The sequence below is a fragment of the Psittacula echo genome, assembly GCF_963264785.1.
Source record: "Psittacula echo genome assembly, chromosome: 6".
Lineage (NCBI taxonomy): Eukaryota > Metazoa > Chordata > Aves > Psittaciformes > Psittacidae > Psittacula > Psittacula echo.
In genome coordinates this window covers 30,071,066-30,093,370 of record NC_137743.1, presented here as the reverse complement: position 1 = coordinate 30,093,370, position 22,305 = coordinate 30,071,066, and the positions used below count along the sequence as shown (strand labels likewise).

Genomic DNA, 22,305 nt, shown 5'->3' with positions numbered 1-22,305 from the left:
CTTAAACTATTTCATTACTTCCTATAAAACAAAGCTATTGTATAGAGCAAAAGTTGGGCAGCTTAGTGAACTCACCACCACAATTAGCACTACTCAGCCTGTGGTCCAACTCACAGCTCGGCTGCAGCAGAGCTGGGTTACCACCCCCTCCAATCTGTCGCTATATCTGTACACAGTCACTCCCTAACCCGGTTGTGTCAAAATGATCCAGGTTGGCTTACTATTTAAAAGCATGGACGGTTTTCTTTAACCCAGATAATTTTGACTGATTTGGGTTAGAGAAGGGCTGCACGTGCAGCTACGCCTGCAGATATCAATCCTGCAGCACTGAGGACAGTGCCCAGCCACTTTGAGCCAGGCTCAGGTTAAAGCCTTTGAACCCAGCTCAGCTGCAAGCCAAACAGCACATCTGGCCACAGCTGCAGATACTGTTCAGAAAAAAAGGCATATGAGGTTTCATTCAGTGTCACAGATAAACTATGGCATGTAAAATGTTAGGGTATGATTAATGGGAAACACCGCTCAGCTTCAGATTACTGAAATATTCCATTACTGCAATTAAAAAAAAAAACAAACCCAAACAATGGTGGTACTAATGGTTTTCATTTTCAACTAAAAACTTCATTTTAGGGTAACTAGGATTGGCTTCTTAATACTACATTGCCACACACAGAGATATACATCTCACAGTACAGGCCATGGCTTCAATCACCTCTTGAACTGGAGTTAAGTTTGTATTTGTTTTAGCCAACCCAACTCAAGAAAGATTAATTTTAAAATGGAAGCACATTGGAAGAGCTGAGAAGCTTCTCTCCCATAAGCAATATGACATCTGTTACCTGCACAGTTCAGCTCTTTCTCTCCCCCTATGCTAGCCACTGTCTTGTACACCAGAGCTGTTGCCTGGCTTCCCAGCCATGAGCAGAGCTCACCAAGGGACCCATGCAAACATAATCTGCAATTCAGAGTGAGAGGGAAACAGTTTTTTGCACTCTTCTTTTTTTCACCTGCAAAGAGGCATCAGACCCGTGTTCAAGATCACATTCAAGTCAGTGTCAACAATAGCAATATTCCAAGAACCTGTTCCCCAAGTTTCTTACCTAGACATGCCATAACATAACTCATTCAAGCAACCTCTGCTATCAGCCTAACATGAGAGCCAAATCACGTCCTCCTGCAGACTAACATTCCCTGGCACAGCAACAGGTTGGACAGAGAAGAGATTCAGAGCAGCCCTGCAGAGAAGGACTTGGGGGTGTTGGTCGATGAGAAAATGAACATGAGCCGGCTTCAGTGTGCACTCGCAGCCCAGAAAGCCAACCGTATCCTGGGCTGCATCAAAAGGAGCGTGACCAGCAGGTCGAAGGAGGTGATCCTGCCCCTCTACTCTGCTCTCGTGAGACCTCACTTGGAGTATTGTGTGCAGTTCTGGTGTCCTCAACATAAAAAGGACATGGAACTGTTGGAACAAGTCCAGAGGAGGGCCACGAGGATGATCAGGGGACTGGAGCACCTCCCGTATGGAGACAGGCTGAGAAAGTTGGGGCTGTTCAGCCTGGAGAAGAGAAGGGTGCGTGGAGACCTCAGAGCAGCCTTCCAGTATCTGAAGGGGGCCTACAAGGATGCTGGGGAGGGACTCTTCATCCGGGACTGTAGTGACAGGACAAGGGGTAACGGGTTCAAACTTAAACAGGGGAAGTTTAGATTGGATATAAGGAAGAAATTCTTTACTGAGAGGGTGGTGAGGCACTGGAATGGGTTGCCCAGGGAGGTTGTGAATGCTCCATCCTTGGCGGTGTTCAAGGCCAGGTTGGATGAGGCCTTGGGTGACATGGTTTAGTGTGGGGTGTCCCTGCCCATGGCAGGGGGGTTGGAACTAGATGATCTTAAGGTCCTTTCCAACCCTAACTATTCTATGATTCTATGATTCTAACATAGCTGTGAAGTGGGAAATGGTATTTTCTTGTTTCACAGAAGTTTGGTTAAACTGAACATATCTGGCTTAGTAAAATACATCAAGATCCAGCAATGAAAGATGTTCCTTAGGTGCAAAATACTAACTAGTCATCTTCATTTAAGAACACAGGATCTAGTAACCAGAATTCTGGGGGAGATCTGAATGAATCTGAAGAATGAGACTCTTCATATTCATTCAAAAAAGTAGAAAAACTGGTTGCACATATGCTTCAGCATAAAAGTATTCATCTGATATCCAGCCAAAACCATTTTATCTCTGTAAGCAATCCTTAAACACTGCAGAATGCATTCACTGCTTTCATTACCAAATTACTTTTTAAGAGTTCAGCAGGTAATTGAAGTTCCAAATGTCTTAAACTGGTTTGGCAACACTGAGATTCCTTAATGGGCTTGCTATCCAAGAACTTTAGGGGGAAAGAATCAGCTGGATACTAAATATATACCCTAAAATAAGATGGATTCAAATTACACTAAGAAGCTGGCTTTTAAAGAGGGAGAACATTTTAAACGAAGAGTAAGGCTTTGCCCAGAGGAGGTTCCATGGTGTTGAAGCTTCAGCTCACACTCAAAACCACAGGACAAAAAGTCCTGTAAATTTTTCAAAGACACTGTGTTGGCCTAAATCTGTTCCTATTGAACACAAGGGCTGTTAATTTAAACAGAAAACTAATTAGGACAATGCCGCCCCATATACTTTGTACTATCAACGTATGCTTGTTAATAACTGAGGGCTCTAAAATCTCCTTCCTAGATAAAAACCATTTTGTTTATTACTTTTCCAATTCACTCAACAGGAACAGTGAAAGGAATGAGCCTAAATCAGTTCCCAACAACAAAGTCCTTTGCACTTAACCAGTGCTGTGGTACTCAAAGCCAGTGGCAGGACGGTGATGAGCAGCATGAAGCCTGCAGGCTGGTCAGGCAGCCGCCAGCTCCAGAGGTCTAATGAGGACTCTTGTCCCGACTACATCAATAGCTTTTGGCAAACCATTTTCTGCCTCAGTTCCTCACATTTAGAAAGTGGAGATGATGACAGCATTCTCTGTTAGCAAGTGTTATATGCACTGCTTTAAGTGTCATTATTTTATAGGTCTTTTCTTATTCTTTTTCTTATTCTTCCTTATAGCCAATTACCCAATTCTTAGAGGGAAACTGAGGCACAAAGCAACACTAATTGCTTAACATCATCCATTAGGCCAAAGCAGTAGGACCTGCATCTCCAAAATTTTACACTGTCCACTAAATTTATCTATAATCTTGATACTACAAGGTGAAAATCTGCTTGCTATTCATCCAGCACTGTCAAAAAATGGGATATCTGCTTACTTGTGCTAATATTGCTATTTGCAGCCTATCTTGTTCTTGCTCTTGCTTCTGCAGAGAAAGCACAATATTAGATTTGTAAAGTTACACTGTATGGCAAGACACTGTGATGGTAAACACAGGATTATGGATTCTCTGCAGGCTCCAGCAGCAGGGAAAGCTGGTGATGATGTGGGCTGCTCACAGTCCGACATGAGGAGCTGTAATGATGACAAGAGGAGCACAGAACAAGACTAAGGGCTTTGCTTCTCACAGCAGCAACCTTCTCTCTTAGGATTGCTCCAGTGCAAAAAAAACCAACCAAACCACACCACCAAATCCTTGTTCTGCACTGGATCAGTTTCACAGCAGTGGGATAATTGGTATTTAAGATGAACAGAAATAACTAAGGAACCTTCTGGTCTGACACAGAGCAGAAAAGATGAGAGCCATAAAATTAAAAGCCCAGTAAAAGTTACCATATTAGCACATAAGATTTCTGTATCCAAATTACTGCTCCCACCCAAAAAGGCGTTAACTGCTTCATTGTATGGGGATGCAACACTTACTCCTGTATCACACAGCCTTGCTGCCAAGGCAGCAACATTGCAACATTGCCACCTGTAAATATAACTTGGGTATACCTACAGCTGTAGAATGAAAGTTTCCAGCTGCACCTAGATGCACCGACACCAGCAGAGTAAGCCATTAGAAATCTTATTTGAGCTGTCTGTCAGATAAAGCATGCCAGGCTTTACCTATGGGAGCCTCACGTAAATTATGGATGCAGAAGCTGAAGAGCTCCTGTCAGAAAAGCTTGCAATTCAGGGTCCGCATTTAACACTATATGCACATTACACACCAAAAAGCAGAACAGGAACAAGATGTTGGGAACTCAGCTCCAGACAGCACCAGAAAAAGCACCCACTGATATCAGACACTGAAGACAATCAGAGCCTGCCTTTCCCCTTCTGTGCATCCACCAGGTGCTGGCTCAACAAACCTCTTATCAAGCAACAGAAATAGGAAAGCTCTGCCTGACCAACACATAGTGTTTAACAGCTTATAGATTTCTTTAACAATAACATCACTTCACATTTTACAACCCTTCTCATGCTGCAGCACTGCAACACACTTTGCCACCTTAAACAATGAGCTGTGTCATGCTGGACCCATATGAAGCCAGACAGGAAGAGCTGAAGATACGAGATGGTCCACTGCAGGCACACAGGCTGGGGCGTGACGCAGGGGAAGCCCGTGTGTTCCCAGATGGCTTTAGTAGCAGCCGGGAAGGATGGAGTGCCTGGACGTGGTGTCTGCACGTGCTGTTCCTGATACAGAGCTGCCAGGGACTCTGTTTTACCTTGCCTACAGCAGGAGAGGTTATGCAAAGAGAGTGGAGGTGCTAAGAATAACAGGACCTTTACCCTGAAGCCCTGTGGAAAAGTCACAGATACAAACTACATTTCAACACTAAAATGCAGCAATTGATAGAATCAAATTCAGCAACTGTTCATGCACACCAGCACTGCAAAGCATAACCTCAGTAGAAATGCAGAAAAACAAGAGGAGAATACAGCTATCCCAAGAGGAATCTGGATGGGATATTAGGAATGCAGCCTTCTTTTCCAGAAATTGCTCAGGGGGTTCATTAGTTGCACCAATAGCTTCAAAACCGTGGTGCTCAAGTCTTAACTTCAAAAAAAAGTGCAGTTTTAATATTTAGGGGCTCAAATGGATGGGTGCCAACAACAGAGCCATCAGCATCTACTCATGTATGGAGGCTTTCTAGCTAACAATCCCATTTATCTGCAAAGTCCCACCAGGACTACAGTATGATGGACACCTCCATGGCAATTTCTAAACTTCCAAACTAACATATTCATTTATTTATCCATGTGTAAAAGTGTGACACTCAAGACAGCCTTCTAGAGCATCAATACATAATTCAAAACCATCCATTACAGCTTTCCCATTTGTTTCTGGATGGAGAATAAACTCCAGTTAATTCAGCACAACAGAAACGTTGTGTAGAATTCCACAACAGAAATATTGAAACAGTTTCAAGAGACTGAATAGAAGATTTATATTCACTTCTACATGCTGAATGCCTCCTATGAGGAAGTACAAGCCCAGGCCAGTACTTGCCCAAGTTCCACTATAAAGCTCCTGTCCCACTGATATTAACAGGAACTGTGCAAGTATGGATGGACAGGGGCAGAACAGTTGACATCATCTACCTGGACTTGTGCAGAGCGTTCGACACTGTCCCACACGACATCCTTGTCTGTAAATTGGAGAGACATCAATTTGATAGGTGGACCACTCGGTGGATAAAGAACTGGCTGGATGGCCGCACGCAAAGAGTTGTGGTCAATGGCTCGATGTCCAACTGGAGACCAGTAACGAGTGGTGTCCCTCAGGGATCGGTGTTGGGACCGGTCTTGTTCAACATCTTTGTCGGTGACATGGACAGTGGGATTGAGTGCGCCCTCAGCAAGTTTGCTGATGACACCAAGCTGTGTGGTTTGGTTGATACGCCGGAGGGAAGGGATGCCATCCAGAGGGACCTCGACACGCTTGTGAGGTGGGCTGATGCCAACCTTATGAAGTTTAACCATGCTGAGTGCAAGGTCCTACACCTGGGTCGGAGCAATCCCAGGCACAGCTACAGGCTGGGCAGAGAAGAGATTCAGAGCAGCCCTGGGGAGAAGGGCTTGGGGGTGTTGGTCGATGAGAAAATGAACATGAGCTGGCTTCAGTGTGCGCTCGCAGCCCAGAAAGCCAACCATATCCTGGGCTGCATCAAAAGGAGCGTGACCAGCAGGTCGAAGGAGGTGATCCTGCCCCTCTACTCTGCTCTCGTGAGACCTCACTTGGAGTATTGTGTGCAGTTCTGGTGTCCTCAACATAAAAAGGACATGGAACTGTTGGAACAAGTCCAGAGGAGGGCCACGAGGATGATCAGGGGACTGGAGCACCTCCCATATGGAGACAGGCTGAGAAGGTTGGGGCTGTTCAGCCTGGAGAAGAGAAGGCTGCGTGGAGACCTCAGAGCAGCCTTCCAGTATCTGAAGGGGGCCTACAAGGATGCTGGGGAGGGACTCTTCATCCGGGACTGTAGTGACAGGACAAGGGGTAACGGGTTCAAACTTAAATAGGGGAAGTTCAGATTAGATATAAGGAAGAAATTCTTTACTGAGAGGGTGGTGAGGCACTGGAATGGGTTGCCCAGGGAGGTTGTGAATGCTCCATCCTTGGTGGTGTTCAAGGCCAGGCTGGATGAGGCCTTGGGTGACATGGTTTAGTGTGGGGTGTCCCTGCCCATGGCAGGGGGGTTGGAACTAGATGATCTTAAGGTCCTTTCCAACCCTAACTATTCTATGGTTCTATGATTCTGTGTGTCCAGACAAGACATCGGGGACTGATACTGCAACAGCCTGTGGCTGTCTCAATCAAGGTTGTTCAAGTTTATTTACTGTAGCCAAGAGGTGGGGGTATTTTTAACTCCAGTGTTTTAAGGTCTTTCATAGCACCTATATCTGTAACTTTACCGCAAAGCTAAGGATGAAACTTATGCCGACTCCTGCTTAAAGTCACTGGTCTTGGAGAATTTTAACAGAAGTTTTTACAGATAGTCAAAATACATATGTAATAGTGTTTCATAGAAGATGACAGCCCCAAATCATCCAGACTCTCACCACATGAAGGGAAACAGGACACTCAAGAAACTGCAGTATGAGAAGCATAGCTTTGTTTTCCCCAGCAAAAGGCCTGCAACTCTCCACTATCAACACACTGGACAAGAAGGACTGAGGATGGAGAGAATAATATGTTGCTGTCTGATACAGACTAGGATTGCAATGGCAAAACAGCGAACGGTGACACTCCTGTGAGTTGAGGCTGCAGCAATGCAACACGTGGGTACCCAAGACCAGTTCAAATCAGGTCATAACATCCAATTCATGAAAATAACCTTTAAAAAATAGATTGTTATAGTTGGCTTCCTCTGAACTGCTTCAGGCTGCTGCTCCAGCCACAGTTTGCAGGGTGTCCATACACCAAAAGGAAAAGTAATGACTAGGGAGGTTTTAATTCAGTTCCTGGAACAGCTCTCCAAGAAAATACAGACATAGATTGAAAGAGCAAAGAGTAAGCCAGGAGAGGAGATCCCTTCAGAAGTCATTAGCTGCAGCTGCTAATGTAGCTGCATGTCAGATGAAGAAAAAAACAATAAAGGAAAAAAAAAAAGGCGGAAATGGGAGCTTAGTCCTGATTTGTTTGCCCATGAGTTTTGCATGCCTGTTAGGCACCCTGAAGTCTGCCCTCTGCACCCTCCTATTCGTTTCAAGATTTTCACTTTAATTTGCATAAATTATCTGTCGTATCTATTTGACATTCAGTTTTCTGGCATGCAGACAGAGGTCACTGCACACCTCAGGAGCAGGACAAGAGGAAAAGGAGTCACAGACTCCCCCCACAGAACCCCCTCACTCACTTCAACAAGACAGAGGCCTGTTTGGATTGGGAACATGTGGATAACAGAGCCAGGGAGCAGGTTTGTTCCTCCTTAAATCTTACAGGTATACATGAGCCAAAGGAAGCCATTGCTTGGAAGCTGTAGCCAGCAAAAAAGGGCTGTGCACTGGACTGGGGAGCAATGAAGGAGCAGTGACATTGTATTGGGTCTGGCTGAGATGGAGCTAATTTTCCCTATAGCAGCCCTCATAGTGCTGTGCTTTGCATTAGTGGCTAGAAAGGTGGTGATAACACACCAGGGTTTTTGGCCACTGCTGAGCAGTGCTTGCACAGCATCAAGGCTGTCTCTTCAATATTCCCCCTCACCAGTAGACTAGGGGTTGGCAAGATCCTGGGAGGAGACACAGCCAGGACAGCTGACCCAAACTGACCAAAGGGATATTTCATACCATGTGGCATCTGCTCAGCAATAAAAGCTAAGAGAAAGGAGGAGGAAGGGGGGGCATTCATTATTTATGACATTTGTTTTCCAAAGCAACAGCTACATGAACTGAAGCCCTGCTTCACGGGAAGTGGCTGGTGGCTGGCCTGCTGATGGGAAGTAGAGAACAAAATCCTTTGTTTTCCTTTCTTCTGTACATGACCTTTGCTTTTACTTTATTAAACTGCCTTCATCTTGACCAACAAGGGGTTTTTTCCATCTTATTTTCTGCCTCCCCCCAGCCCCTCTCCTCAAACCCACTGAGGAGGGGAGCAATAGAGCAGCCTGGTGGGTACCTCATGGCCACCCAAGATCAAACCACCACAGGCATTTACAGGGGGAGAGGGTTCCCATACCAGTCTCTGCAGTCCAGAGACCAGTGACCACTGCCTGTGCTATACCTCCCACAGCTTCTGTCTTTAAAAACAAGAAACACAAAGACAGCTTCCAAACAGGAAACTTTCCTTTGTCTATATATTCTCACAGGTAAGATGCAACAGACTATTTCTTATCAGTGTGAGTATTACTCTTTGGAGAAGCACTTAATTACAACTCTCTGCAGTTCTCTCATTTACAGGATACATGGGGAATGTTACAGGTAAATAGAGCTGGTATGTGAAATCAGTTCAGTGCTCTTCAGAAGGCCATGGGTATTTATTCTACCCTGGACAAAGACACATTAAGCAAACAGATGAATTTGAAGTAGCAACACACAGGTTTTACAGTTGCTAGATATATTTCCAAGAGGAAAAAGTATAAGGAAAAATGAAACCAAGAAAAGGAAATCATATACTACAGTTATAGCTCTGTTAAAATCTGCTGTATGGAACCAGTCAGGAGATTTCTTCTCATGCCCCAAGTAACTAACGTGCCCACAGGAGACATCCACAGCACAAACTTTGTGGCAGTGGTTGGCTTTGCAGTGAAAGGGAACCTGGCACTTGTAAAAGACAACAAAAGCAGGATCAGAGCTGTAAATGGCTCCTGACAGCATTCTTTTCATGAGGAGTTCTCTGTGAAATATGGAATATATTAGCAAACCTGGGCTGGAAAGCAAAGCATTTTTAGGTAGGTGGAACTTTTTAATAGCATGTCATTAAATCTCTCTTACATTTAATGTTTAATAGATATAACTTTCACAGCAGCATGCTCATTACAAAAAGGCACAGGGGACCAGACCAAATAGTGAGCATAACAGACCCAGAGCCCAAGTGCCTCATTTTGTCAGCATTCAGGTACCACGGTGATGAGCAAAATTATCTGGATGTCTTAACACACTAAATTAGAAGTATCTTTATTCTGCTACCAGTCCTCTTTGGCCACATCCCCACACAAGTCTGTCAGCTGAACAGAGGCCAAAATTTCTGCCTGTGTAAATTACTGTAGCTCCTCTGCTGTCACTGGCATTGGGCCATTTTTCATACCAGATGTGGCTCTGACCTATGTATATTTAAAAATAGGGTCAGTGTAATATAAATCTTAAAACCTGGTTGGTGTGGACATAGGCAAGGTGTGTTAATCCCATTTCCAAGACTAAGGCCAAGACATACAACCTGTCTGAAGTAGGTCACCTCCATCCATATATAGGCACACCTATCAAGTGGTTTAAGATGAGCCAAGTGTTTGCACATCTGTGATTTCACCTGTCACCTCAGCTGTGACTTTTGACAATCCTACAGTAAAAAAGGATTGGTGGGCTTTTCCTGGCCCATGCCCTGCTGACAAAAGGTAAAGCCATGCAGCACTTTGCCAGGGTTTGCTCCTCCACCATGACATGGGTTTCTGAAGAACACATGCACAAAGTCCATAAAACCTCAAGAAAACCACTTACTACAGCTTTGTGCCTGATTATCCCCTTTTTTTTATAGATGGGTTTGATGAGACTTCCCTATTCTACACAAAGACTGTGACTATTTAAGTGTTCTGAAATGCTGTACTAATTCTGTGTATTATTTCTAATTACTATTATGTCCATTACTACTGCACACCAAAGATGAGGATGGCTGAGCAAGGCAAAGCAACTATCATTCATCCTGCACATCTTGAGCACTGCTTGACTTCAGAAGTGGATGCTGTAGAAACCTGTCCTTTGACTACCCAAGTAAAAACCTAACAGCTATTGATTTTGAGCTATTGCACATAAGCATCATAACGCTCCTAAACACAAACATCATGACAGCTGAAGCTGGATCAAGCACTGCAATCAAGCTCTCTCACAGCAAACAGGCCCAAGCTGCCAGTTACACCTTATCGCACAACTCAATGATGAAGACAAGCAGCTCTTTAAATAATAAATAAATAAATAAATAAATAAATAAAACTCCCCGTGATAAGGGCTTACATGCTGGGACACGTCATTTTTACAAATCCCCATGACAACACAGATCAGTTTTAATTGATCTGAACTCATCTAACCAACAAGTTTAGATGAGTTCAGTTTTAGCAGCAGAGGTGTTTTAAGCCAATCCAGTGTTAACAACTTTCCCCTGGCCTCAAAGAGTTCAAGACCATCTCATTAGGAATTTGATAAATAACCTGAAGCAGCAGACAGATTACAGACTAACAGGAATCTGTAATAGATAGCTGACCTATTTAACACTCCAGCTAAGTTTTGAGCAGGATTGAGTTGAATAGGAGGAAGCTGTTAAAGGGAGATTCGCACACTGTAGATGTAAGTCCTTGAAGCTCACAAGATCATTACTATTTACCCGGTAGGCCTGACTTGCTCCTTCGGACTAAATTTATCTGAATGCTTCAGACTGACTCTATTAGCACCACTCCTGAACTCTTTGCCTTAGTACAGAAAAGCAGAGCAAGGAAAGTTAAATTGCTGCGAACACAGTGGCAGTCAGATCCAAGGAGGCTGGCTCTTCATGACATATTTCTGTGAACAAGAGGCATTAAATGTGAAGCAGAACACCGAACAGTTTTAGCTCTGTGTCTTCACTTCGTAGAGAAATGCCTTCTCTCCGCAGCATCAAAGCAAGACAGGCACTTGGTACAGTCACCATTAAAAGACTGCAGTGTGAGAATAATGGTCTTGGATGGTGAGGAGCATCTCCTGTAGAAGAGGAAACCTTGCTATTTTTCCTGTGCTTCGCAGTACCTCCTATGGCCGCCTTCCCCATTCTGAGCACAGTACGTGCATAGGCTTTGCCTGTTCCCTCCTTTCACTATGTACCCAGCCAAAGTCTGCCAATTTTTTTCTCCCATGTGTCAGAAAACCTACCTTTGGGTTTCCATCCCAACTCTAATCAAACCTCTTTCTGTCTCATTTCTGTGATTTCATTTGGCTTCTGACCTTCCCCACACTGACATCACCCATTTCCCTGCCACAGAGGATGCAGGCATGCAGGCTGCAATCCCTTGCTCAGCCAACTGCCCTCCAGCTCTAAAGTGCTCTGCTAGATAACTTTATTCCATGGGGTTTTTTTTTAGGTTTCCCTACAGTTTTCTCACTTCTTCCCTATTCTTCTGCTTGTACCTTATTCTCAGCCATTCCGTTTGCTCCACGCCCAGTGCTAGACTCCATAACTCCTCTGGCTTGTCCCCCAGGACAATCAAACCAAAGGAGAAAACAAGCCTTTGGTTAAGTGAATTCACAATCCACTTGATGGTTGTTATCATAAGCCCTTGATGGCAGAGAATCATCTTTTTGTTCAGTGTTCATGCAGCGTCTGCTTCAGAATGAACTAATCAGTGACTGAGACAGTAACACAAATAATAAGCTCTGGTAGAGAACCACTGTAACATAAAGAGAATATTGCGGGCCCTATAGGAACACAGCCCTGCTGGAAGTTTTACTGCATCTCCTCACAGTCCCTGGAATGGCCTCCTGCACCTATAGCTTTGAAAACTACACAGAATGACAGATACAGCACTTGAAGGGCCTGCTGAAACCAAAGGCAATCCGCTGAAACTTTTCAGCTGGAGTTTCCACTAAACTTGTCCCATGGGAAAAGACAGTAGTAAACAGTGGAAGAGAAACACAGTCCAGACATTTCCACAGAAAGTAAATCTGCTTCCACAGAGTAGTGCATATTTCTTGCAAGCTATTATTTTTAACCTCTTGCAGATTTATTTTTACTACAATTTAAACGTATCTGTTATATGCCATAACATTATTATTATGAGAGACACTAAAATAGCAAAGTATTCTAGGCACTTGGTACTATTTTACAGAACAGGGAATTAAAGCTAGCGATGACTGCAGATCACTGCAGCATCCACTAATACATAACCCCCTTTCAGCTTACTCCTTATACGTCTTCTGTGGACAGAGGGACGATGAACAAAAATTGTGTAATTACTCGATTTCACAAATGGGGGAACAGGGTTGGGATCAAAATGTATCCAATTGAACAAACTTCTGCCTGCTGCTACCAGCAGCTGCACAGCCTTGGGCCCACATCCTGCAGTCACCAAAGCCCCCAGCTAAGCCTGCACATCTCATACTGAAAACTACCTGGGATTGACACATACCTTAGAATCATATCATTATTTGGGTTGAAAGGGACCTTTTTCACCCCATGCAGGGACATCCTCAAATAGAACAAGTTCTCAGAGCCCCATCCACCCTGACTTTGAATGTTTCCAGGGATGGGGAATCCACCACCTCTCTGGGCAACCTGTTCCAGCATTTCAGCACCCTCATTGTAAAAAGTTTCTTCCTTATCTTTAGCTGAATCTAACCTCTTTTAGTTTAAAACCATTACCCCTTGTCCTATTGCTACAGACCCTACTGAACTTTCCTATAATCCCCCTTTAAGTACTGAAAAGCCACAGTGAGTTTTCCCCAGAGCCTTCTCCAGGCTGAACGACTCCAAGTCTCTCAGCCTTTCCTCATAGGAAAGGCGTTCATTCCATCCCTCTGATTACTTTTGTGGTCCTAAACTTGAAGCTCTCATTCCATTTTTCAGTAACCTGTTTTAAATAAGCAAAAGTTTGTACAAGGGCCTCAGGTTTCAGCTTCATAATGTATACTCTATTAAGTCTAATAAAATACATTTAAATAAATAAATTATTTGTCAATCAGCTTAGCTTTTTAGTGCTCCAACACCCATGGATGTCTATCTAACAAAACAAACTATGGCAGAGTAACTTTCCACAGTAACTTTCCACTCCTGAAAATCACTGCTTCAAAGCTCTTCGTTTTCAGCTTGGATGCTGTTCGGCACAACAGTTTGACATTCACTTACAAGACTGGTGAAAAAGATGCACTGCTAATTTTCCTAAGTGCCATGCCGGCATCGCTGGGGGCCATGCATTCACCTACCTTCCCATACAGTAATATGATTTGCTATCAGCTAATGAAATGGACTTCACATCAGCTAAGGAAAGTATTTAGTCAGGGTGTCCCCCTTCTTTGTTATTAAATAATATATTCATGGCAAAGAACTAAAGTTGACAACATCTTTAAAATACTATTTTTTTTTTCCCCACCCCTGACATGGGGGATAGAAGCTGATAATCCCTGCAGATCTTTTTCTCCCCCATTGCGCCCGTGGTTTATCATGTCCAATTAGCCATCTGCCATGCCTGCACTGCCATACAAAGGAAGCCCCCTCTCCTCCACCACAGCCCATCAGCAGTGCTATTGTCCCAGCTGACAAACAAGAATCAGACACTATTGTTTACAGCTGATGATGCTGCTCCCAGTGTAAGCTGCCAGTTGCCATTAAAACAGCGGGAGCATGAGGGTACACTCCAGGAGTCAGGAACCACACCAGCAGTGCCAGTATTACCAGGCAGCTTATATAAAGCTCTTTTCTCTATATTTAATCTAATTTCAGGTAATTAACCAACCTGGGCCAACTACCAATGTTGATAACCTGGCTGCATTGCAGCATGCCTGACCTATGCCTTTACTGTGCTTTACCAGGCACTCACCTTGCAAAGGAAGGCTCACAATCCCCAGGAGTCAAATCTTTCCTTGTAATGATTTTTTGTTATTATTTAAAGGTAAGGCATGTCTTCTGCCACTTCAGCACAGCATACTCCACACACACATACCAAAACAGTTTAAAAAAACCCTGTCAACTCCACTAAGTCTATATGGATACCAATTATGCAACAAGGTAAATTCAATTTCTCTCACAAACAACACACACTTTTTCCCAAGGCCACTTCACTAAGAGAAATGACCACAGCAGCTGGTCTGCCAGTCACCAGGATGTTAAATTGAGGATCATTTCCTCTTATTATTCTCAGCAAAGCATGATGTGACCTTACGCTAAAAACTACAGTCTGCCTAATTATGGTAGTTTTGTTTCATCAGTGAAGCTGAAATGCTGGTTCATGCAATTAAGGTTACAGAAAAAAGGAATTTCATTTTTTGTTTTAAAGGCAATTTGTTGCCTTGAAGTGGGAGTGTGACAAATTAGGCCTATGTACCTGAATGTTCCCAGTCATTATGTTGTGTAATTTAGAAGAAACAGAAAACAACCCTAGATTTTAGTAACAGAGGCACACATGCTGATAAGAGAGAAAGAACCCCGATAAACCACAATTTGTTCTAGGCACTAGTTAATAAAAATGAGCCAAAAAGAAATAAAAAGAATATTTATAGTTTAAAGTTGGAAGAGAATTATCTCCTAAGCCCTTGATTAAGATACAGGAATTACTTAAACTTCAATAAATGTTTTACACGGTATTTCACACTCCAGCACTGAACATACATAATTTTAATATACCACTTTGAATCTTCACTGAATAGTTCAAAATAAAGTAAATAAAAGGCAACTGAAACTGATGTTATTCCACAGCAACCCCATACGTAACAACTTTCACAATGACTTACAATAACATCTGCCATAGATTCAAATAGTGGACTCATTCTGAATCAAATCTGAATGACAACATGAAAACTTAAATATTTTGCTGAAATGTTACTCTATTCTTAGCATAAAAATGCTGTAAATCCCATTTCAACATACTGCAGTCCTCGTATCACAGAGGTGACTGGATTTATGATTGCCATTGCAGTGCCTGGGCCAAGGTCTATTTTCAGTTACATCCATGAAAACTCCCAGACAATTCCTCTGAAGTGCTCTGGATCTGCATGACAGTAACACAATCTGTCCCAGAACTCATTGAAAAAAATGCAAAATATTGTGACTTTTCTTTTACAGCACTCCACACTTCAGGGTTCTCTATCCAGACAATCATATTTGACTTCTTTTTTCAGATCCAGCTTTCTTTTGCAACACATATACTGTAATATTCGTTGTTATTCTTGCTAGACTCACTAGGCAAAATTCCTCAAGTGGCAAAGTTCTTTCTGTTAAACACAGGGTGCATGTGCCATGCAAGGCTGTAAAACGGGAGTTGTTTATCCAAAGAAATATTAAAAGCAGGACACCAGTCCAAATCAAACAAAAGCACAAATACCACTAAGTTTTTTCATGGCTTTCTCTAAGTTCCAGCCATAAAATGCACAGTGCTATGGGTTTATAAGGCCTAATACTCCATAAGTATTTTCTTTGATATAACTATGAAGTACTTAAAATACCACTGGGTACTGTATGGTACATGTCGCCATGGAGCAGTAAAGTTGCTATACATCTATAATCAACCTTCCTAGGGACCGTAAGGTCACAGCAGCTGAAAAAACAGAATACTTCATCACTCAGACTTCAGGAGGCCCAGAGCACCTGTCCAGCCAGAAGACTCCCTAGTGGGCTCTTAACATGAGGGTGTGCTTGAAAATAAAAACCAAAAAGAAACCCCCACCAAACCCATCAAAGTTGCTCCCATTTTTAAACCATAATTCTTTTCCCAGCAAGCTATTATTATGGGACTTGATAAATTACACTATTGGAGGCAGGTGGTAGGAAACAGCAATAGTTACATTTGCTTAGCCAAGTCGGATGCTCTCTTGTATCCATGCAGCTCATTATCCCAAGACACACACAGCCACCTAAGGCCACATGCAAAATGGTCTATATAGGTAATAAGAGTGTTATACAGGACTTCTCTTTGATGACACGTTTCTTCTTTCAGAGTTTCAACCCAAAAATGCAGTGTAGGCTACATGTTTCCCCCCAATAACTTCTGTAGGTGCCATATAAAGCTTACTGTATTACATGTACAGTTTACTAATGTCTGTGCTATAAGCTTATACATATTATACCTGATTACACCTTGTCTTGGACATCAAGGATTGTGAACTTCAGTACATACAAGCTCTAAACATAAGCTAGGTGTGAAGGGCCACTTCCTCTGGAAGTAATTCTGTTCAGTATAAACTGAATTAATATCAAATAGAATAGATGTCTTCCTACTGGCCTATAACACAATGCAATCTCATCCAGAAGAAAGACATAGTAGATGACTATCAGATGTCACCTCTGTTGCCCTGTATGTACTTCTGAGTGTGAAGGAAGGAAGAGGTACAGGAAAGAAATGCTTTCCTAAATATAAATCACCAATTAAAATTGCTTCCTTCCAGGAACAGACAGAAAGTGATCCTTTCCTTCAGTCACATACCCACCAAGACCTCTCAATCACCTATATGTCCTTTTCCATGTCTACATGCCAATTTCTACATGCCCATTCAAGACTAGCAAAGCTTCCTCCAAGAGTCCTGAGGAGGAAGCAGAGATGGGACAACAGCAGAGCAGAGCCATGCAGCCTTCCCTATGCACTGGGGCACCCAGTGACAGAGGCTTGGGATGATCGGGGTCTCCACATATAGTGACATAACTGTCCTTCTCCCCACGTCAATCATATGAAAAACACCTACATTAGACAATAAGTAAAGAAAGGAACAAAACTCATATTCCCGACGGGGCCAGAGGTCAAAGCCTCCAGAGAGCAGTACAGGTTTTAATTAGCAGCATCACCTTAAAGAACACAGGAGCTTTCCAAGAGGTAGGCACAACCTGACAATCTTTGCTACAACAGTCTCCTTTACAGGACATATTACTAGACCAGGCCTTATAAATTATAAAGCCTCAAGGTAAGGAAGCCAGGAGTCATGCGAACACCTCACCCCCAGTAAAAACTCAACTGAATCAATTTATCTGCTTTACAAGACACTTGATTCCATCAACCTCAAGGAGCACTTCTCTGCAGATATCATTTCAAGCATATCTATTGATCAAACAGCCTGGCCACTGCCAATCATTGCAAAGTTATTTAATAGCAGAACTGCCAGTCACTCATGCACAAATGAACACTGGAAGTATAACCAGCTGGTGGAAAGCAGAAAGTAAACGGAATAATTCATCGCAGTCAAAGGAGATGGAACAATATCAATTTTCAACTCACAGGAAGTATTGATGACAAAGTCAGCATTTTCGTATCAGACATAATCAATGTTAACTTAAGTGCCAGAAAAACAAATTAGAAAATAAAACTGTGCCTTCTAGTGGATATTTCTTATTGATGATTACCCTTGCTGGTAATTGGTAGTTTGCTAAATTGTTCTGTCACTGACCTCTATAAATATAGTTTTGTAAAGGACTTCCTTGTATGTTTCACCTCTGCTTCCAAAAAACACTGCAGAAGTTCCTGCAGCTTAGGCATGAAGGTAAAGCTTTTTTTCTGTGTCTATATCCAAAGGGTACCTGTCATTTGTATGCTGTATAAAGTGACTTACTTTATATTTGAAACAAGTAGTTGGATTCAGTTCCATGCAATATAAAAGTCTCAGTACGCATTTAATATAGACTGAGCGCTCCAGAGAACTCGCTCATATTTTATCTGTCACCAAAATAAATGTTAGAAACTTAATAAGGCATACCTAGGCATAGATTTGGTTTCTTACTCAAATATAAGTTCAAACAGAAGTGATAGACATCGTGCAGAAATTACTGCCTCAATTCAGCAGCCACTGTTATCCCAGAAATCAGAGCTGGAGACTGCAATAGTCATTTCTGCCCTTAAGGTCCCTCTGCCTGTTAGTTTTTAGCCCACTTACATGGGAGTGATTCTCTAAAAGACTGAATTACTACCTGCATATATCTGATGGTGAAAATCAGAATAGTCCCAGCCCTGCCTGTCTCCAGGGAGGTTTGACTGACTGCCAGCATCAACCACGCAGGTGTTAAATCCAGCCTTTTTAAAAAAGTCATTCCTAGTTCTCATCAGAGTAAGCACCAGAACAGACCCTCCTTTATTACCTTGGGTTAATTCCTTCAGTTTAACTTTCCAGATCCAGCTCAGAGAGCTACTATCTCAGTTGTCATGGCTGATAAGGGACTACTACCCCCAAGTGTTTGGGTGCTGCTGGGGGAGACACTCTGCACACGGCGCCATTCACAGCATCAAGCTCCTCTGCCGATACCAGGGAGCAGCCTAGGCATCCTCCCAGCGTAGTGCAAAGCCCAGCCAGTTGCTAAAAGCCTCAGAGGAAGATACTAGTTGTTGAAACTCAATTTCTTTTTCTTTTTTTTTTTTTTCCCCGAGAATAACAAGTTCATGCTTTTCAATGTAGTAGCTGTGAATCTGGGAAGAGTTTAGGCAGTTTAGTGTACAATTGTGCTATTGGAGCAGCTAATAAACCAGACAGATAGATTCATTTTTTATTTGATGTGAATATATGAGGGCTTTTAAGCCACAATGGCTGTGCTTTACAAATTCAGAATACAAGTCAGGACAGAAAGAATAGTAAAAAAAAGCTAACATCAAGGGGAAAATGATGCTAAGTCAATGCAGGCCTTTGCCGCTATTTATAAATCAGACCCTATCTCACAGTCCTTACTCAGGCAAGATTACCACTCACAGCGAAAAACAGGAGCGGAAGAGTCAGTTGTGTTCTACCTGCAGTTGTTTCCCTAAGTCCCACGCCAGCTGTTCTCTCTGCCACCCGTTAAAACCAACTTCAGTTGTAGTCAGGCACATCAGCAGTACACACTCCAGAAGTGAACAGTGCACAAACAAGCAGGAAACCAGCAGTGCAATTTCATGTGAGTCATGCCTCCTCTCAAGCTTTTCCCCATTTCTCAGTGATGTTGCCTGGCCAGTGTGACAGCTGACAACCAAAATTAATCACTAATAGGGTTAGGTTGGGGTTTTTCTTCATGTCATCTTTTCGGACAGAAGATACTCCATAACAGCACAGAAAGAAGAATTTTGACATCTCCTTCCATGAAGCTTAAGGTAGATGAGACAACCTTCAGTGATGGCCTATGCACACATGCTTCAGTGCCAGGACACGGGCTAGGCACCTTCTCCAAGCCCAGGTTCCTGTGAATTTGTTTCCTCCAGATGCAGAGACTTTAAAAGACTTCCAGAGCTCTCTAGGTGACAAATGTATTTGTGGACCTACGGGTGAAATTTCAGGTGAAGGAGGCAGACTGAGAGAAATGTCCAGCCACATGGTTCCTATGCTTTTTGCCTCATTTAGGAATACTTTTTTCATATAAGCTAGACAGACTTGACTGTCCAAATTCAATTCTGCTAACGTGCTTATGTTGAGGAGGCAGTGTCACAGAGAAATGATTCAGCTTTGGGTGAAGGAGGGGAGAGAGGGAGGAAGAGAAAAATGGAGAGGACATTAATTAACAGGTTCCTTTTAGAAGGAAAATTGGTGATTTACTATTTTTCCTTGGGTTTTGGTTTGTTGGGGGTTTTTTGTGTGGTTTTGTTTGGTTTTTGTTTTGGGTTTTTAGTTTTTAAACACATCTGTCATTGTTGAGAGTTTGGAAAATAGCTTGTAACCAGGTAGGCTATCAACAAGCAAATACCCTACGGCTTAATGGCTTGTGGATCACAAGATATGCACAGCCAGACCTTATTATAGTTATCCTCTAGATCAAAGGGTTTTCACATAAGTGGGGTGCAGTCTACCATAGCAGGGAGCTGCTGCAGGCCTTCAGGATTTTACTTCTTTAAAGTTTTGGTGATTACATAATTGGTTTCTTGCAACTGGAGCTCAAAGCACTGTGTGTAGCTAATGAGCAGGTAGAAGGAGGTAAACAGCTGAAAAACAAAGTGTTGACAAGCAGCTGTGGCAATAAGTGTCAGTCTAGCCTAAAAGAGTCAATCCCCTTCTGAAATAAGCATTTAATCGTTTACATTTTTAAATTAAAAATCTACCAAGAAACCTATAATACTCCCTTAAGATTTTGTTGGGGGAGGAGAGGGAGAAGGGGCAACGACGACACACGGACACAACACAGACCACGAGTTGCTTCAGTTGAGATGCTGATACGGTGCAAAGCCACGTTTCAGAACTGGGGGCTCCCACACAAACACCACGTCACAAACAGGTGGTGCAGTGGGGACCCCAGCATGTACCCACTGCCCAGAGAATTCAGTTAACCACTGTATCATTAGCGAAGGCCCCCACCACGCTCTGCTGTAGCCCAGCTACACTTCTGCTCCACTTCAGCATCCTCCGAAACGGGAGAGCGAAACACAGGGCTCTCCTCACGCAGCCCTGAAACACTCTGCTAGCCCGTCCCCGCGCGGTCAGCGTCCCCAGCCGGCTGCACGCAACCGATGCCTAGGGTGCCCCTGCCCTCGCTGCCTACCCGAGGGCGGCAGCGGTAGCGCCCGGCGCTTCGCTGGCTGCGCTTCCAAATATCGGCCGGTACCCGGGCGGCCGCCGCCGCTGTCCGGGGCGGGCAGGGCCCAGCCGGTGCAGCCTCCCGCGGGAGCAGCAACGCAGCGGCTTTCTCCGAGCATCCCGCGAGGCTTTTGTGCGTGCTCGGGGCGACTCCCCTCCCGAGGAGGTCGGCGGCGGGCGCGTAACCCCGCGGTAGCATCCTCCCGGAGGCGGGAGGGGGAGCGGGGCACGAACGCGCCGAGGGTCTGAGGCGGACAAAGCAAGGAGGCGGGCTGGGGACCCCTCCATTCCTTGCCCTTCTCCTCTCCCCTTCCCGCAGCTCCACTGCCGGCGGTGCTCGCGTCGCCGCAAGCCCCGCATCCCACGGCGGAGGTAGGGCCCGACGCTGCCCCGACCCCTTCCCCTGCGGCTCCCCTACCTGTTCGGAAAAAAGCATCCACCTCGGAGTCGGGGACAGCGCCTTCTTCTGCCGCTCCTTCGGCGGGATTCATGGCTGGGGGAGAGGCAGCGGCGAGCCCGGCGGCTGGCAATATCCAGTGAGTTAGGGAGGAGAAAAGCCGAGAGAGAGAAAAAGAGGGAGGGAGAAGAGGAGAAGAGGGAGGGATGGAGGCGCGTTTAGCAGCGAGCCCAACAAAACGCCGCCCGGATCATCCCTTCCGCGGTGCCTGCGGGGCGGCTGCCCCAGGGCTGGGCTGCGCTGACCCTGGGCTGCACTGGGCTGCGCCGGGCGGCACGGCCCGGGGCGGGGTGCCGGTGCCGATCCCAGCCGCCGCCAGCCCCCTCCCCTCCACCCGCTATTGTTCCGACCTGCTCCGCTCTGCTCCCCGCCCGCCGCCGCTGCCCCTTGCCGTGCTGACAGCCCGGCCCGGCCCGGCCCCGCCCGGCCCCCGCCGCCTCCCTACCGGCACTTCCTGAGGCGGGCCGGCTGCGCGCCCCCCGCCGCTGGGGCAGGCGCTCGGCGGGGCGAGGGCTGGGTCCAGCGCTGCCGGCGGGGCGGGCCGGGCACAGGTGCGAGCACGGGCGCCCCGGCGCGGAGGGTGTTATTTCCTACCCCTGAGCGGTCCGCAGCCGTATCGCTGTGCATCATCCCTCTGCACCGCTGCCATGTCTCCCCTCTGATGAACAGCCGCGGGGGCACGGCGCAGCGCTCGGCTGTCAGCTGGGCAGGTACTCTTGGAGCCAAATTGAACGCTGGTGTGTTACACGGGGAAAAAAAAAATAAATCTTTGCTTTGTTCCGGGGTTTGGTCATGGGTTCGGGCTTTGGGGGCTGGTTTGGGGATTGTCTTTTTTTATTCATGGGCTGTGGGGCATGATTGTTTTGGAAACGATCAGTGAAACTGCATGTTGTTGCAGGTATGCCTTCATGTTTTGTTCTTTATAGTCCTAGGCAACTGGAGAGCCAAAAAGGAGTTTGAAAAGCCAAGACACTGGTCCCAGCTCAGACACTGATTCAGCTAGCTCAGTGATTTTGATTTCTTTGCTGTAGCTCCAATATTTGTGATTTGGGACAATAATTGGTGTCTCAAAAGGAGTCCTGTGAGGAATACTTG

The 22,305-nt window shown here is 44.8% G+C and overlaps 1 protein-coding gene across 4 annotated transcripts in view; it reads right to left on the bottom strand.

Moving 5' to 3' along the window:
• KALRN (kalirin RhoGEF kinase) overlaps window positions 1-21,244 on the bottom strand; it is a gene marked incomplete at its 5' end in the record, with an annotated part of 522,231 nt that extends 500,987 nt beyond the window's left edge. For all 4 annotated transcript variants that reach the window (XM_080620947.1, XM_080620949.1, XM_080620948.1 and 1 more), the window contains one exon: window positions 21,172-21,244. In XM_080620947.1, coding sequence (XP_080477073.1) covers window positions 21,172-21,244 — 73 coding nt within the window. The remainder of the gene's footprint in view (window positions 1-21,171) is intronic.
• Between the last annotated feature and the right edge of the window lie 1,061 nt (window positions 21,245-22,305).